The 17,669-nt window shown below is 44.9% G+C and overlaps 1 protein-coding gene across 1 annotated transcript in view; it reads right to left on the bottom strand.

The window, feature by feature from the left end:
• The window catches only part of nae1 (nedd8 activating enzyme E1 subunit 1), a 66,724-nt gene that overhangs the window by 18,836 nt on the left and 30,219 nt on the right, over positions 1-17,669 (bottom strand). The window contains exons 13-14 of the mRNA XM_060837567.1: positions 15,051-15,184; positions 10,887-10,962 (exon numbers count right to left, since the gene is read on the bottom strand). Coding sequence (XP_060693550.1) covers positions 10,887-10,962; positions 15,051-15,184 — 210 coding nt within the window. The remainder of the gene's footprint in view (positions 1-10,886; positions 10,963-15,050; positions 15,185-17,669) is intronic.

Here is a 17,669-nt window from a genome sequence, read left to right as displayed (position 1 = left end):
CTTCTATTTAAATACTTTTCCTGCACTATTTCACATCACTAATTGAAATTAATAGTCTCTAGAAACTTAGCGATTTCTATACTGAACTGGCTTAATGATTGCACTTCCAAAGCCTTCTGGGTATAGATTTCCAAAGATTCACCACACTCTGAAAATAATTCGCCCTCAGCTCAATCTTAAATGGCTGCCTATTATCCTAAAATTATATTCCCTAGCTGTCGGCTCACCAGCCAGAAGAAACATAATATCTATATCAGCCTGTTATGTCCCATTAAGAATTTGGAAACCAAAACTGTACAACTGTACTCCAGGTGTGATTTCACCGAGATTCTACACAACTGCAACACAAAATCTTCTGTACTCAACCCCTTTTGAAACAAATGGCAACATAACATTTGCCTTCCTGATCACCTGCTTTTAGGTAACTCACGGACATTCAGATCCTTTAGGCACCCACACTTCCCAACTTCTCACCATTTAAGAAATATTGTCCCTTTCTGTTGTTCCCCACTTCAAACTTCACACTTATTCACATTAGGTTTCATTTACCACATTCTAGCCTACTAAACCTACTCAAACCTACCCAGTTTAATGTCATTAATGTTATCAACAAAGTTTCAAAATATTACAATTGGCTCCCATATCCAAATCAATTTTGTAGACCATGAACAGTTGTGGTGAAAGTGAGGATTCGTGAACATTTGTGGACCAGGCACTGGACTTCTAGTATCCCACTAGTAACAACTTACCATCCTGAGAATCATCTGTTTATTACTACTCTCTATATAACAGCCAATTCTCAATTCAGACTAGAATGTTTTCCTCTGTCATGTGCTCTAATTTTATTTGTCATCCTCTTATGGGAGAACTTATCAAAAGCCTTCTAAAAATCTAAATACAGTACATCCGTTGGTCTTCCTTTGTTTAAGCTACAAGTAACATCCTCAAACAACTCACGTTTGTCATATATGAATTACTTTGCATTAACCCATGTTGACTCTGCCCAATTTTGCCATTTCTTTAAGTGTCCAGTTGTCAGATGCCTTTATAATAGGTGAAATGTTAGAATCTCTCTCTTACGTCAAGCTAACAGGTCTGTAGCTTTCTTCCTCCCTTCTTAAAGCACAGGGTTACAAAGAATAAAGGAAGTTTACAGCCCAGGAACAGGCCCTTCAGCCCTTCAAGCCTGAGCCGATCCAAATCCACTGTCTTAAACCTATCGCCCAATTCTTAAGCATCTGTATCCCTGTGCTCCCCACCTACTCATGCACCTGTCCAGACGCATCTTAAATGCATTTAGCATGCATGCCTCTATCTCTGCTGGCAACGCATTCCAGACACCTACCACCTTCTGTGTGAAACAGTTTCCGTGTGTATCCCCCTTAAACTTTTTACCTCTCATCTTGAACGAGTGACATCTCGTTATTGAATCCCTCACCCTGGGAAAAAGCTCGTCTCTATCCACCCTGTCTATACCCTTCATGATTTTGTAAACCTCAGTCAGGTCCCCCCTCAATCTCCTTTTTTCTAATGAAAATAAACTCAACCTTTCTTCATAGCTAGCACCTTCCATTCCAGGCAACATCCTCGTAAACCTTCTCTGCACCCTCTCCAAAGTGTCCACATCCTTTTGGTAATGTGGCGACCAGAACTGTACACAGTATTCTAAATGCGGCCGAACCAGTGTCTTGTACAATTTTAACATGACTTGCCAGTTCTAATACTCAATACCCAGTCCTATGAAGACAAGCATACTATATGCCTTCTTGACCACTCTATCCACCTGTGCAGCCACCTTCAGGGTAAAATGGACCTGAACTCCCAGATCTCTTCTGCTCTTCAACTTTTTCCAAGGCTCTTCTGTTTAGTTTAGGATTATATTCTAATTAGACTTCCCAAAATGCATCACCTCACGTCTGCCTGGATTGAACTCCAGCTGCCACTTCTCCGCCCAACTCTCCCATCTATCTATATTCTCCTGTATTCCTTGACAGCCCCCTATGCTTTCTGCTACTTCACCAAATTTCATGTCATCTGCAAACTTACTGATCGGAACAACAATGCCCTCTTCCAAGTTATTTATGTATATCACAAACATCAGTGGCCCCAGCACTGATCTCTGTGGAACACCACTGGTCATCTTTCTCCATTTCGAGAAACTCTCTTCAACTACTACTCTGTCTCCAGTTGCTCAACCAGTTCTTTATCCGAGATTAGAGTGGTGCTGGAGAAGCACAGCAGTTCAGGCAGCATCCGAGGAGCAGGAAAATCGACGTTTTGGGCAAAAGCCCTTCATCAGGAATGCAGGTAGAGTGCCTGAAGGGTGGAGAGATAAATGAAAGGAGGGTGAGGGTGGGGAGAAAGTAGCATAGAGTACAATAGGTGAGTGGGGGTGGGGATGGAAGTGATAGGTCAGGGAGGAGGGTGAAGTGGATAGGTGGAAAGGAAGATAGGCTGGTAGGGCAAGTCATGAGGGCAGTGCTGAGCTGGAAGTTTAGAACTGAGGTGAGGTGGGGGGGGGGTGGTGAGGGGAAAATGAGGAAACTGGTGAAGCCCACATTGATGCCCTGGGGTTGAAGTGTTTCAGAGGCACAAGATGAGGCGTTCTTCCTCCAGGCGTCAGGTGGTGAGGGAGCTGTGGTGAAGGAGGCCCAGGACCTCCATGTCCTCCGCAGAGTGGGAGGGGGAGTTGAAATGTTGGGCCACAGGGCGGTGTGGTTGATTGGTGCGGATGTCTTGGAGATGTTCCCTAAAGCGTTCTGTAGGAGACGTCCGATCTCCCCAATGTAGAGACCACCACATCGGGAACAACGGATACAATAAATGATATTGGTGGATATGCAGGTAAAACGTTGATGGATGTGGAAGGCTCCTTTAGGGCCTTGGATGGAGGTGAGGGAGGTGGTGTGGGTGCAGGTTTTGCAATTCCTGAGGTGGCAGGGGAAGGTGCCAGCCCAGTTCTACCTCCTTCCCAAGATCCACAAGCCTGACCATCCTGGCCGATCCATTGTCTCAGCATGCTCCTGCCCCACTGAACTCATCTCTACCTACCTCGAAACTGTCCTATCCCCCCAGTCCAGGAACTCCCCACATATGTTTGAGACACCACCCATGCCCTCCACTTCCTCCAAGACTTCCATTTCCCCGGACCTCTAATGCCTCATCTTCACCATGGATATCCAATCCCTCTACACCTCCATCCGCCATGACCTGGGCCTCCAAGCCCTCCGCTTCTTCCTCTCCCAACGTCCCCAACAGTACCCTTCCACTGACACTCTCATTCGTTTGGCTGAACTGATCCTCACCCTCAACAATTTCTCCTTCAAATCCTCCCACTTCCTCCAGACCAAAGGGGTAGCCATGGGCACCTGTATGGGCCCCATCTATGCCTGTCTCTTTGTTAGCTACGTAGAACAGTCCATCTTCTGTAGTTACACCGGCACAACTCCTCACCTCTTCCTCTGCTACATTGATGACTGCATTGGCAACACCTTGTGCTCCCGCGAGGAGGTTGAGCAATTCATCAACTTCACCAACACATTCCATCCTAACCTTAAATTTACCTGGACCATCTCTGACACCTCCTTCCCCTTCCTGGACCTCTCCATCTCCATTAATGACAACTGACTTGACACTGAATTTTTTTTTTACAAACTCACCGACTCCCACAGCTATCTGGATTACACCTCTTCCCACCTCCTGAGAAAATGCCATCCCGTATTCCCAATTTCTCCGCCTCCGCCGTATCTGATCCCAGGAGGACCAGTTCCACCACAGAACACACCAGATGGCCTCCTTCTTTACAGACCGCAATTTCCCTTCCCACGTGGTTAAAGATGCCCTCCAACGCATCTCGTCCACATCCCGCACCTCTGCCTTCAGACCCCACCTCTCCAACTGTAAAAAGAACAGAACCCCCCAGTGCTCACCTTCCACCCTACCAACCTTCACATAAACCAAATCATCCGACATTTCCACCAACTCCAAACGGACCCCACCACCAGGGATATATTTCCCTTCCCACCTCTTTCCGCCTTCCACAAAGACCGTTCCCTCCGTGACTACCTGGTCAGGTCCACGCCCCCCAACAACCCACCCTCCCGTGCTGGCAGCTTCCCCTGCCACCGCAGGAACTGCAAAACCTGCACCCACACCTCCTCCCTCACTTCCATCCAAGGCCCTAAAGGATCCTTCCACATTCAAAGTTTTACCTGCACATCCACCAATATCATTTATTGCATCCGTTGCTCCCGATGTGGTCTCCTCTACATTGGGGAGATTGGGTGCCTCCTAGCAAAGCGCTTTAGGGAACATCTCCAGTTTCCTCATTTCCCCTTCCTCCACCTCACCCCAGTTCCAAACTTCCAGCTCAGCACTGTCCCCATGACTTGTCCTACCTATCTTCCTTTCCACCTATACACTCCACCCTCCATCCCCACCCCCACTCACCTATTGTACTCTATCCTACTTTCTCCCCACCCCCACCCTCCTCTCATTTATCTCTCCACCCTCAGGCTTTCTGCCTCTCTCCTAATGAAGGGCTTTTGCCCAAAACGTCGATTTTCCTGCTCCTCAGATGCTGCCTGAACTGCTGTGTTTTTCCAGCATCTGCAGTCCTTGTTTTTACCCAGTCCTTTATCCACCTACCCAGAACACCCTGCATACCATGTGACTTCACTTTCTCCATTAGTTTACCATGGGGAACCTCATCAAATGCCTTGTTAAAGTCCATGTATATGACATCTGACAGCCCTTCCACCATCTATCAACTTGACCACTTCTCCCCCACACAAAACCATGTTGCCTATCACTGATAAGCCCATTCTTTTCCAAACAAAAATAAATAAATTTTCTCCTTTAGTACCTCTCCAGCAACTTTCCCATCACTGATGTCAGGCTCAGTGGTCTGTGGTTACCTGGAATATCCCTACTACCCTTCTTGTACAGGGGACAACATAAGCAACCTTCCATCCTCTGGCACCTCACCGGTGTTTAAGGATGCTACAAAGATATCTGTCAGGGCCCCAGCTATTTCCTCTCTCACCTCCCTCAGCAACCTGGGATAGATCCCATCCGGTCCTGGGGATTTGTCCAACTTAATATCCTTTAGCCTACCCAACGCATCTTCCCTCGTTATGTCAACGTGATCCAGAGTAAACAAACTTCTATTTCTAATCTCAACATTCTTCATGTCCCTCTCCTCAGTGAACATTGATGCAAAGCAATCATTGAGAATATCACCCATTTTCTCAGGTTTGACACACAGCCTTCCTTCGTTATCCTTTAGTGGACTAACCCTTCTCTAGTTACCCTTTTGCTTCTCATACAAACATAAATGGTCTCGGGATGCTCCTTAATTCTGCTCGCTAAAGTTATTTCATGACCCCTTTTAGCCCGCTTGATTCCTCGTTTAAGATTGGTCCTACTCTCCCAATATTCCTCCAAGGCCAATTCTGTTCTTAGTTGCCTGGACCTTATGTACGCTTCCCTCTTCCTCTTGGCTAGTCGCACGATTTCTCCTGCAATCTATGGTTCACGAATCTTGCCTTTCCTATCCCTTCTTTTCAAAGGGACATGTCTATCCTGCACTATCTTCAACCTATTTTTGAAAGCCTCCCCCACATCAAATGTGGACTTCCCTTCAAATAGCTGTGTCCAATCCACATTTCCCAGCTCCTGCCTAATTTTGATATAATTGGCCTTGGCCCAGTTTAGTACTCTTCCCTTAGGACCACTCTCACCTTTGTAGACAAATATTCTAAAACATACAGAATGGTGGTCATTATTCCCAAAGAAATCACCCACTGCAACTGAAAAGGATATGGAAGATATAGATTGAAGAGAAATAGGTGGTTACATCTTTGCAAAATGTCCACATTACAGAGGAGGAAGTGCTGGATGTCTTGAAATGGATAAAGGTGGATAAATCCCCAGGACCTGATCAGGTGTATCCTAGAACTCTGTGGGAAGCTAGAGAAGTGATTGCTGGGCCTCTTGCTGAGATATTTGTATTATCGATAGTCACAGGTGAGATGCTGGAAGACTGGAGGTTGGCTAACATGGTGCCACTCTTTAAGAAGGGTAGTGAGGGCAAGCCAGGGAAATATAGACCAGTGAACCTGACGTCAATGGTGGGCAAGTTGTTGGAGGGAATCCTGAGGGACAGGATGTGCATGTATTTGGAAAGGCAAGGATTGATTAGGGATAGTCAACATGGCTTTGTGCGTGGGAAATCATGTCTCAAACTTGACTGAGTTTTTTGAGGAAGTAACAAAGAGAATTGATGAGGGCAGAGTGGTAGATGCGATCTATAAAGCATTCGACAAGGTTCCCCATGGGAGACTGATTAGCAAGGTTAGATCTCATGGAATACAGGGAGAACTAACCATTTGGATACAGAACTGGCTCAAAGGTAGAAGACCTTTGGTAGAAAGGTAGAAAGGTGGTGGTGGTGGAAGGTGGTTTTTCAGACTGGAGGCCTGTGACCAGTGGAGTGCCACAAGGATCGGTGCTGGGTCCTCTACTTTTTGTCATTTACACAAATGATTTGGATGCATGCATAAGAGGTAGAGTTAGTAAGTTTGCAGATGACACCAAAATTGGAGGTGTAGTGAACAGCGAAGAGGGTGACCAGATGGGCTGAGAAGTGGCAGATGGGGTTTAATGCAGATAAATGTGAGGTGCTGCATTTTGGGAAAGCACATCTTAGCAGGACTTATACACTTAATGGTAAGGGCCTAGGGAGTTGCTGAACAAAGAGACCTTGGAGTGCAGGCTCATAGCTCCTTGAAAGTGGAGTCACAGGTAGATAGGATAGTGAAGGCAGCGTTTGGTATGCTTTTCTTTATTGGTCAGAGAATTGAGTACAGCAGTTGGGAGGTCATGTTGCAGCTGTACAGGATATTGGTTAGGTCACTGTTGGAATATTGCATGCAATTCTGGTCTCCTTCCTATTGGAAAGATGTTGTGAAACTTGAAAGGATTCAGAAAAGATTTACAAGGATGTTGCCAGGGTTGGAGGATCTGAGCTATAGGGAGAGGCTGAACAGGCCAGGGCTGTTTTCCCTGGAGCGTCAGAGGCTGAGAGGTGACCTTATAGAGGTTTACAAAATGATGAGGGGCAAGGATAGGGTAAATAGGCAAAGTCTTTTCCCTGGGGTCGGGAAGTCCAGAACTAGAGGGCATAGGTTTAGGGCGAGAGGGGAAAGATATAAAAGAGACCTACGGGGGAACTTTTTCACACAGAGGGTGGTACGTGTATGGAACGAGCTGCCAGAGGAAGTGGTGGAGACTGGTACAATTGCAACATTTAAGAGGCATTTGGATGTGTATATGAATAGGAAGGTTTTGGAGGGATATGGGCCGGGTGCTAGCAGGTGGGACTAGGTTGGGTTGGGATATCTGGTTGGCACGGAAGGGTCTGTTTCCGTGCTGTACATCTCTATGACTCTACCACCTGGCCTGACTCATTTCCCAATACCAGGTCCAATATGGCTCCTTCCCTCATTGGACTATTGACAGACTGCTCTAGAAAACTTCCTGGACGTTCCTTACAAATTCTGCCCCATCCAGACCTCTGATATTAAATGTACCCCAGTCAATGTTGGGAAAGTTAAAATCTCCCATCACCCCACACTGTTGCCCCTACATTTTTCCATAATCTGTTTACCTATTTGTTCTTCTATCTCACGCTCTGTTTTGGAGGCCTGTAATACAGCCCCAATAATGTAACTGCACCCTTCTTATTTCTTAGCTCTACCCATAACGCCTCCTGCTCTTGCCCGCCATAGCATCTTCCTTTATCATACCCATGATATTATCCCTGACCAGCAATGCGACTCCTCACCCCGCTTTTACTTCCCTCCCTGTCCTGCCTGAAGTGTCTATACCCTGGGACATTTAGTTGCCAATCATGTCCTTCCTTCAACCAAGTCTCCGTGATTGCAATAACGTCATACTCCCAGGCACCAATCCAAGCCTGAAGTTCATCTGCCTTATACACTATACTCCTTGCATTAAAGTATATGCATTTCAGGCCGCCAGTTCTTTTGCGTTCATCTGTTCTTGGCCTACTCTTCCACTTGGTAATGCTAACTTCATGATCCTTACAGTCTCCAGTCTCCACCTCGCTGCCTACTGGTGTTCTCTTCTGGTTCCCAGCCCCCTGCCACATTAGTTTAAACCCTCCCCAACAGCAGTAGCAAAACTCCCCGAAAGACATTAGTTCCAGTGTGGTTCAGGTATAGATCATCCAATTTGTAATAGTCCCAACTTCCCCAAAACCGGTCCCAATGTCCCACAGATCTGAACCCCTCCTTCCTAACCATCCCTCAAGCCATGTGTTCATCCTGCCTATTCTTTCATTTCTACTCTGGCTAGCACATGGCACTGGTAGCAATCCAGAAATCACTACCGTTGAGGTCCTTCTCTTTAACTTCTCTCCTAAATCCCTGAATTCAGCTTTCAGGACCTCATCTCATTTTTTTTTTACTCATATAATTATAATTACATAGTGCCCATATGCACCACAACAACTGGCTTTTCACCCTCTCCTTTCAGAATGGTCTGCAGCCAATCGGTGACATCGCCTGACCCAAGCACCTGGGAGGCAACGTACCATCCGGGAGTCCCATTTTCGGCCACAGAACCGCCTATCTACTCCCCTCATAATAGAATCCGCGATGACTCTGGCCCTACGAGTCTTGGCTGGTTACAATTATAGGCTGTAGCGACCTTTCTAGAATCTGGAGTTAGAAAATGTAACCACCGATACATCCACTAATCCAATGTTGTTTTCTTCAACATTTTGGGATGAAATTTATCTGCTACAAGGGATGCATCAACCCTTAATTCAGCTAAGTTTTCAAGTCTACCCTCTTTACTAAATCTAATTTTTATTGGTTCCCCAATTATACAAGTCTCTAAGTCGCTTAGTTTTTCTGGAGATTTTCAGTGATAACAGATGCAAGATAACTGCTTAGTTTCTCTACCATTTCCATTCTCTTTTCCAAATTCTCACATTCCCATTTGTAATGGGCCTCCATTTCTCCTTGTTAACCTTTTTCTCTTTCCTATATCAAGAAATGCAGACAGCAAAAGCCTGTGTACCTCATTCCTTACATTCATATTCCTGTCTCCATTTCCTTATTGGTTCCTTGGTCCTCCTTTGCTAATCCTAATCACTCCCAGTTCACAGGCTTGCCACTCTTTCCAGCATTCATGCAAGCTACTTCCTTTGATTTAATGCAACCTTTAACTTCTTTTATTGATCACGGATTAATTGGCCTTTTCCACTGAGTAATACAGATTTTTGTCATATTTCTTTTACCCGTCTACCATTAAATCCTTCTGCATTTTTCCTATCCACCATAGCCAACTTGCCCCCTCATACCCTCAGTTTCCTTGGCACAGACTTCAGGCCTTAGTTTCAGAATGTCACAATCAAACTTAAGACATTTACACTACTATGTTATGGCTACCATTTCCCAAAGGCTCCTTTAGAACGAAGTTATTAATTAGCCTTTCCCATTACACAACACTCAATCCAAAACAGCTCAATTCCGGGTTGAAATAAAAACAAATTGCTGGCGGTACTCAGCAGGGTCTGATCTGATAATTAGCCTAGGAGTAGGTCAGAACAGGCGACTGTACTAAAAGCAACCATAGTCATAAGAGGTCGGAGTATGGGGCGGATATAAAAACATGGAAGGATAGAGTCAGGCTGTAAAGTTATTGAACTTGATGTTGAGTCCCAGAGACTCCAGGTACCCAGAGGAAAATGAGATGCTGCTCTTCGAGCTTGCACTGAGACTCGCTGGAACATTATAGCAGGCTTACAACAGAGATTTTGATATGGGAACATGATGGTCTGTTGGAGTGGCAAGCAACTGGAAGTCCAGCTCACTTTTGAGGACAGAATGCCAGTGTTCTGCAAAGTGGTCACTCAGTCTGCCTTTCATCTCCCCAGTGTAGAGTAGACCAAACTGAACAATGAAATAGAGTGAACTAGACTGAATGAAGTACAGGTACATTGCTGCTTCACCTAGGTGGTGTGTCTGGGACTTTAGACAGTAAGGAAGGTAGTCCTAAACAGGCAGGTAATTACACTTTCTGCAATTGAATAGGAAGATGCCATAGGGATGGGAGGTGGTGTTGGGAGTGGAGGAGGCATGGACTAGAGGGAACGGTCCCTGCGGAATGCTTACAGGGAAGGGAACGGAACGGAACATGTGTCTTGTCACAGCATCCTATTGAAGGTGACAGGATTCTCACCTACTCCTGGGCCTTCTACCATATTAAATGGGTTACTCTCAGTACGGCTTACCCACAAACTTCATCTTTCGCATAAATACCACTTTTGCCGAGCCACTAACAGTTCTGATGACTCAAAACATCAACTCTGATTTCTTCCCACGGATGCTGCCAGACCTGAGCTTTGCCAGCATTTTCTGCTTTTGTTTCAGATTTACAACATCTGCAATTCTTTGTTTTGTTTCAATTCTTAGTACCTTGCTTGATTCCACAATTCTTGAAAAGGTAGAGGAATGAGCCACATAAACACAAAAGCAAAACATTGCAGATGAAAATCTAAAAATAATATAAATCTATATATAAAGAATATGAAAGTTGGGTTACAATGTCAGGGTACTTTTTTTTGGATCAGACATTAAACTGAGGCTTGATAGGAACTTGTGCAGGTGGATGTAGAATATTCAGTTATTACTGGGAAGAGACATCAGGATTTTCCCTCCTGTCTGCCCAACAGGATCATAATCAGATTAGGTGATCATTCATCACATTTAGATTTGATGCGCTTGGTAACTTCTATAAAGCAATTCATTAGTAAAAATGCAATAAGGAAAGAGTTGAATCCTACGTAACTTTACCCTGCCAATAGATTCCAGTATTTCAGTGACATAGTCACCTATAACAGATGCATCTTCTTTTGCCTTTTCACGATATCTGAGAGAAAGAGAGGCAGAATCAAGTACACAAACATAACACAGAAACAAGGACTGTCAGCTATTTAAAACTAGACACCAAATGAAATGATGTAAAGGGTGGAAATGGTCACCAGACCTGTGGTCTAGTGTAGTACGGAGCAAGTACCACCTTGCTCGAGATTCCATCTTTCCAAAAAGCTGACAAAGTGAGATTTTTCCGTTCATGTTGCTATGAGGAGCTGTGACAAGCAGATGGCACTCTAAGAGCAAGACCCATTAGGTCAAGGAGCTCACTGTAATCTGATCTTGTGATCATGACTGATTTCTAAAAGAAAACTCCAGCTGAGGTCTGATGAAAGGTCTAAACTGAAATACTAACACACTTTCAAGATGGCCTGCAGTGTATTTACAGCAGTATCTGATTCCATCAAAATCTGGTATTGATTCTTATTGAGAGAGAGATGGGACCTATTGGAATGAGAGTTTTAATCCTATTTAAAGTCCTATTTAATAATCGTATTTAAAGTTCTGTTTGAATGGAAATATCACACCAGAATCAGAAAGTCAGGTGTTAGTTGGGTATTAAAGAGGTGTTTACAGCATAGAATCAGGCCACCCGGACTGACAGGCTCAGTTTAGAGGTTGTGTGCCGTGCGTACGCTTCCCCGCTTCCCTTGGCAGTGAAATAGGGATAAGACTGAGTACATCTCGGAGAAAACTGAAGGCTTGGATACAAAGAAGCAGAACGCAGTGGATGACGTTGTGGCATCTCCTTAGTGAAGCCCGAGACAAGACTTTTTACAAAATTTGTTCAGGCGATTTGGGTGTCATTGGCTTGACTAGCTTTCGTTGTTCACCCTTAATTGCCCAGAGTACAGTTAACAATCAAACACTGTGGGTCTGAAGTCACATGTAAACCAGACCAGCTAAGGACAACAGATTTCCTTTCTAAAAGGACATTAATGAACCAGATGGGCTTTTGAAACAAAGTCAATGGAGTAGGGGACAGTGTGGAAAAATGTTACAGGTTTCAAACGGACTTGGATAAACTGCAGAATTGGTCTGAGAGGTGGCAAATGGAGTTCAATGCAGCTAAATGTGAGGTGATGCACTTTGGGAAGAATAACAGGAAGGCAGAGTACTGGGTCAATGGAAAAATTCTTGGTAGTGTGGATGTGCAGAGGGATCTTGGAGTCCATGTACATAGATCCCTGAAAGTTGCCACTCAGGTGGATAGTGCTGTTAAGAAGGCATACAGTGTGTTAGGTTTCATTGGTAGATGGATTGAGTTCCGGAACCGTAATGTCATGCTGCAACTTTACAAAACGCTAGTGCGGCCACACTTGGAATATTGTGTACAGTTCTGGTCGCCTCATTACAGGAAGGATGTGGAAGCATTGGAAAAAGGTGGAGAAGAGATTTACCACGATGTTGCCTGGACTAGAGGGAAGGTCTTATGAGGAAAGGCCGAGAGACTTGCTTCTGTTGTCGTTGGAAAGATGAAGGCTAAGAAGGGAATTTGATAAGATAGACAAGATGATCAGAGGATTAGATAGGGTAGACAGTGAAAGTCTTCTTCCTGGGATGATGATGTCAGCGTCTACAAGGGGGCATAACAACAAATTGAGGGGTGATAGATTTAAGACAGATGTTCTTTACTCAGGTTCTTTACTCAGAGAGTGGTAAGGGTGTGGAATACCCTGCCTGCCAATGTAGTTAACTCAGCCACATTAGGGAGATGTAAACAATCCTTGGATAAGCACATGGATGATGATAGGAATAGTGTCGGATGATGAGCTTAGATTATTTCACAAGTCGGTGCAACATCGAGTGCTGAAGGGCTTGTTCTGCACCGTACTGTTCTATGACAGTTGCTATTTGGCCAGGTCTCTCACATTGAATTCAGATTTCACCACCTGCCAAGTGGGTATTCAAACCCAAGTCCCCACAGCATTAGCTTGGGGCTCTAGATTGCTGGTCCAGTGAAGTGGCTACTACGTCACTGCCTCCCCTATGTAGTACAGGGGACTTTCAGACAATCCCCTCAGGTCCTGAAACTAGAATCTAACCCATTTTTACACTGATGAATTTTCTCTCAGTTTTTAAGCGATTCTACAAGAAAGAAGTTGAGAAAAACAAGTTTAAATTCCTACAAATCACGACCACAACAAGAACGTTTCTACTGATTGTACAGTCTCTTAGAAAGACCATACGGAAGTGTGACAAGTTGAAAACCCCTATACTAGATGCAACTCTTGCAATATGCCCATAATAAAAATAATAATTTGTATTTATACAGTGCTGTTCATACCTTCAAGATGTCCCAAAATATTGTGTCAACAATGACATACGTTTGAAGTTCACTGTTGTCAAGGAAGAAAGTTAGCAGCTAAACTTCATACAGCAAAATCCCACAAACCACAGTGCAATAAATCAGACTGTATACTTTAGTGATTGTGTTTGTGGAATAAATAACGCTTACTGGTTAAATAACGATGACCAGCTACTCTTTTCTCTGAAGGGTAACTACAGCTTATACAGCAATGTGATCATAATGAAGCGCTCCAATTGCTTTACAGAGCATTATAAAACAAAGTGTAACATCTAGACACTGGAAGATATTTGGACAGATGACCAAAACTTTGTCAAGGAAGTTTAAAGGACTGCATTAAAAAGGAAAGCAAAATTAGAGAAGAGAGTAGCAGGGAGGGAATTCCAGCACTCGGGACCTGGGCAATATCAGGCCATGGTGGTGTGATTATAATTAGGGATACTCAAAAGAGCAGAATTAGATGAGCACAGATCAAGATAGGGAGCAACAAAGTTATGGAGGGATTTGAAAAAAGGATGAGTATTTTAACATATAATTGTAAGATGAAAAGGAAACAATGAAAGTCAGGGAGCATACGAGTGTCAGAGAAATCGGATGTTTTGATGTAAGTTAAGATGCAGGTTGCAGTTTGAAATGGTTTCAGAATACAGAATATCAGGAGAGTGCGCTAGAGGTAACAAAGACATGATGAATGAGGGTTTCCTCAGACTAACCCTATTGTAGACGAGCTTAAACATAGTGAAGTCGGGTGCTTTTAGGGAGGTCATACAGGCAGTCTGAGTGACGACATAAATACGAGGTCAGAAGCTAATTTCATAATGAAATGTGAAAAAGGCTGTACACAGACTGACTTACTCTCTGACTGGTGTCTGTATGTTCACACTGTTGTCTGGATGGGAGGAGTTTGGAGTCAGGACCAAAATAATGGCTTTCAGCTTCCCAACATTTACCATTGTGGAATCTATTACAATTATCAGAGAAGGGAGGTCTCCACTAAAAATATGGTACTTCAGACAGCATGACACTCCCTCAGGACTGACCTTCCAACAGTGTGCATACCCTCAGTACTGACCCTCCAATACTGCAGTGCTCCCTCAGTACTGATCCTCCAACAATGTGGCCCTCCCTCAGCAGTGACCCTCCGACAATGTGGTGCTCCCTCAGCTAATGCACTTGGAACATTAGTGGGCGGCACGGTGGCACAGTGGTTAGCACTGCTGCCTCACAGCGCCTGAAGACCCGGGTTCAATTCCCGACTCAGGCGACTGACTGTGTGGAGTTTGCACGTTCTCCCCGTGTCTGCGTGGGTTTCCTCCGGGTGCTCCGGTTTCCTCCCACAGTCCAAAGATGTGCGGGTCAGGTGAATTGGCCATGCTAAATTGCCCGTAGTGTTAGGTAAGGGGTAATGTAGGGGTATGGGTGGGTTTCGCTTCGGCGGGTCGGTGTGGACTTGTTGGGCCGAAGGGCCTGTTTCCACACTGTAAGTCTAATCTAATCTAATCTAATCTAAAAAAAAACATTAGCCCACATATGTTGCTCATGTCTTTGGGGTGATGTTAGAGTGAATAACTCAGGAGAAGGAAAAACACGGTAAGCAGCAGGATAACCTTTAGTTGTCAGGGAAGACCTCTGCAGAGAACATTAGGAAAAAGAAAAGCTTCCTCATATCAGGACAAAGGACACTTTTGAGAATAGCTGAGAGGAACTGGTGGTACTCAAATTCACCAAACTATGGAAAAGACAAATACTTTGGTTAAATCATTTCGGTTACATACATGTTCTGCAGTCTAATGAACTTAGTTGAGTCTGCAATCATGTCCGGGATAGTACCACGTACTGGCAAGTTTCCTAGCCCTTCTTTTTCCACAAATTGCTTCACAGCTCGGGTTAGGATCCAAAATGAAGGACTCTGAACAATAAACAAAGCAGCAGGTCAAGTATGGTCTCGCACATGTAACCATCACTGCAGTTAGAGGCAAACACAGCAATTCGGAGAACAAAGACCTCCCAATAAAACCGACACATTCAAACAATTTGGTGTTTTTTTATCTCCTCCTTTAGGTTCTTTTACTCTTGCGGTTCTTACACATTTGATGTAACAGCAGCACATCCACTTCTGTGAACAAGCAGCCAAATGTATTAAACACAGTACAGTGCAAGCTTTCTGGAGGAACCTTTAACACACTTCACAGAGCATATGGCATTCTGGCAAAAAGGAAACAGTTAAAGTTTATTAAAGCTTGTATAGTCTAGATGACCCTCTTTGGCCACCCAACCCTGCTCACAGGCTTGCAAGGTTGAGTCCAAGTGAGGCACTCAACAAAGAACACACATTCCCTTTATACAGGCCATGCTTACACACACACCGCGCCCCCCCCCAGTCACACGCCATACAAGCATTATTGTTGGAGGGAATCCTGAGGGGCAGGATGTACACGTATTTGGAAAGGCAAGGACTGATTATGGATAGTCAACACGGCTTTGTGCGTGGGAAATCATGTCTCACAAACTTGATTGAGTTTTTTGAGGAAGTAACAAACAGGATTGATGAGGGCAGAGCGGTGGATGTGATTGATATGGACTTCAGCAAGGCATTCAACAAGTACAAAACTAGAGGACATGGGTTTAAGATGAGAAGGGAAAGATTTAAAAGAGACCTTGGGGCAACATTTTCATGCAGAGGGTGGTGCGTGTATGCAATGAACTGCCAGAGAAAGTGGAGGAGGCTGGTACAATTACAGCATTTAAAAGGCATCTAAATGGATACATGAATAGGATGGGTTAGAGCGATATGGGCCAAATTCTGGCAAATAGTCAGCATGGCTTTATGTGTGGGAAATCATATCTCACAAACTTGATTGAGTTTTTTTGAAGAAGTAACAAAGAGGATTGATGAGGGCAGAGCGGTAGACGTGATTTATATGGACTTCAGTAAGACGTTTGACAAGGTTCCCCATGGGAGACTGGTGAGCAAGGTTAGCTTTCATGGAATACAGGAAGAACTCACAATTTGGATACAGAACTGGCTTGAAGGTAGAAGATAGAGGGTGGTGGTGGAGAGTTGTCTTTCAGACTGGAGGCCTGTGACCAGTGGAGTGCCACAAGGATCGGTGCTGGGTCCACTACTTTTTGTCATTTATGTAAATGATTTGGGTGTGTACATAAGAGGCATAGTTAGTAAGTTTGCTGATGACACCAAAATGGAGCTGTAGTGGACAGCGATGAAGGTTAATTCACAGTACAACAGGATCTTGATCAGATGGGCCAATGGGCTGAGAAGTGGCAGATGGAGTTTAATTCAGATAAATGCGAGGTGCTGCATTTTGGGAAAGCAAATCTTAGCAGGATTTATACACGTAATGGTAAGGGCCTAGGGAGTGTTGCTGAACAAAGAGACCTTGGAGTGCAGGCTCATAGCTCCTTGAAAGTGGAGTCACAGGTAGATAGGATAGTGAAGGAGGCATTTGGTATGCTTTCCTTTATTGGTCAGAGTATTGAGTACAGGAGTTGGGAGGCCATGTTGCAGCTGTACAGGACATCGGTTAGGCCACTGTTGGAATATTGCATGCAATTCTGGCCTCCTTGCTATTGGAAGAATGTTGTGAAACTTGAAAGAATTCAGAGAAGATTTACGAGGATGTTGCCAGGGTTGGAGGATTTGAGCTATAGGGAGAGGCTGAACAGGCTGGGGCTGTTTTCCCTGGAGCGTCGGTGGCTGAGGGGTGACCTTATAGAGGTTTATAAAATCATGAGTGGCATGGTTAGGGTAAATAGACAAAGATTCCGGATCAGTGGTGCTGGAAGAGCACAACAGTTCAGGCAGCATCCAAGGAGCAGCGAAATCGACGTTTCGGGCAAAAGCCCTTCATCAGGCATAAAGGCAGAGAGCCTGAAGCATGGAGAGATAAGCAAGAGGAGGGTGGGGGTGGGGAGAAAGTAGCATAGAGTACAATGGGTGAGTGGGGAGGAGATGAAGATGATAGGTCAGGGAGGAGAGGGTGGAGTGGATAGGTGGAAAAGGAGATAGGCAGGTAGGACAAGTCCGGACAAGTCATGGGGAGAGTGCTGAGCTGGAAGTTTTGAACTAGGGTGAGATGGGGGAAGGGGAAGTGAGGAAACTGTTGAAGTCCACATTGATGCCCTGGAGTTGAAGTGTTCCGAGGCGGAAGATGAAGCGTTCTTCCTCCAGGCGTCTGGTGGTGAGGGAGCGGCGGTGAAGGAGGCCCAGGACCTCCATATGCTCGGCAGAGTGGGAGGGGGAGTTGAAATGTTGGGTCATGGGGTGGTGTGGTTGATTGGTGTGGGTGTCCCAGAGATGTTCCCTAAAGCGCTCTGCCAGGAGGCGCCCAGTCTCCCCAATGTAGAGGAGACCGCATCGGGAGCAACGGATACAA

Source organism: Hemiscyllium ocellatum, chromosome 17 (genome assembly GCF_020745735.1).
Source record: "Hemiscyllium ocellatum isolate sHemOce1 chromosome 17, sHemOce1.pat.X.cur, whole genome shotgun sequence".
In the NCBI taxonomy this organism is placed as follows: Eukaryota; Metazoa; Chordata; class Chondrichthyes; order Orectolobiformes; family Hemiscylliidae; genus Hemiscyllium; species Hemiscyllium ocellatum.
This window is presented reverse-complemented; position numbering and strand designations above follow the sequence as displayed.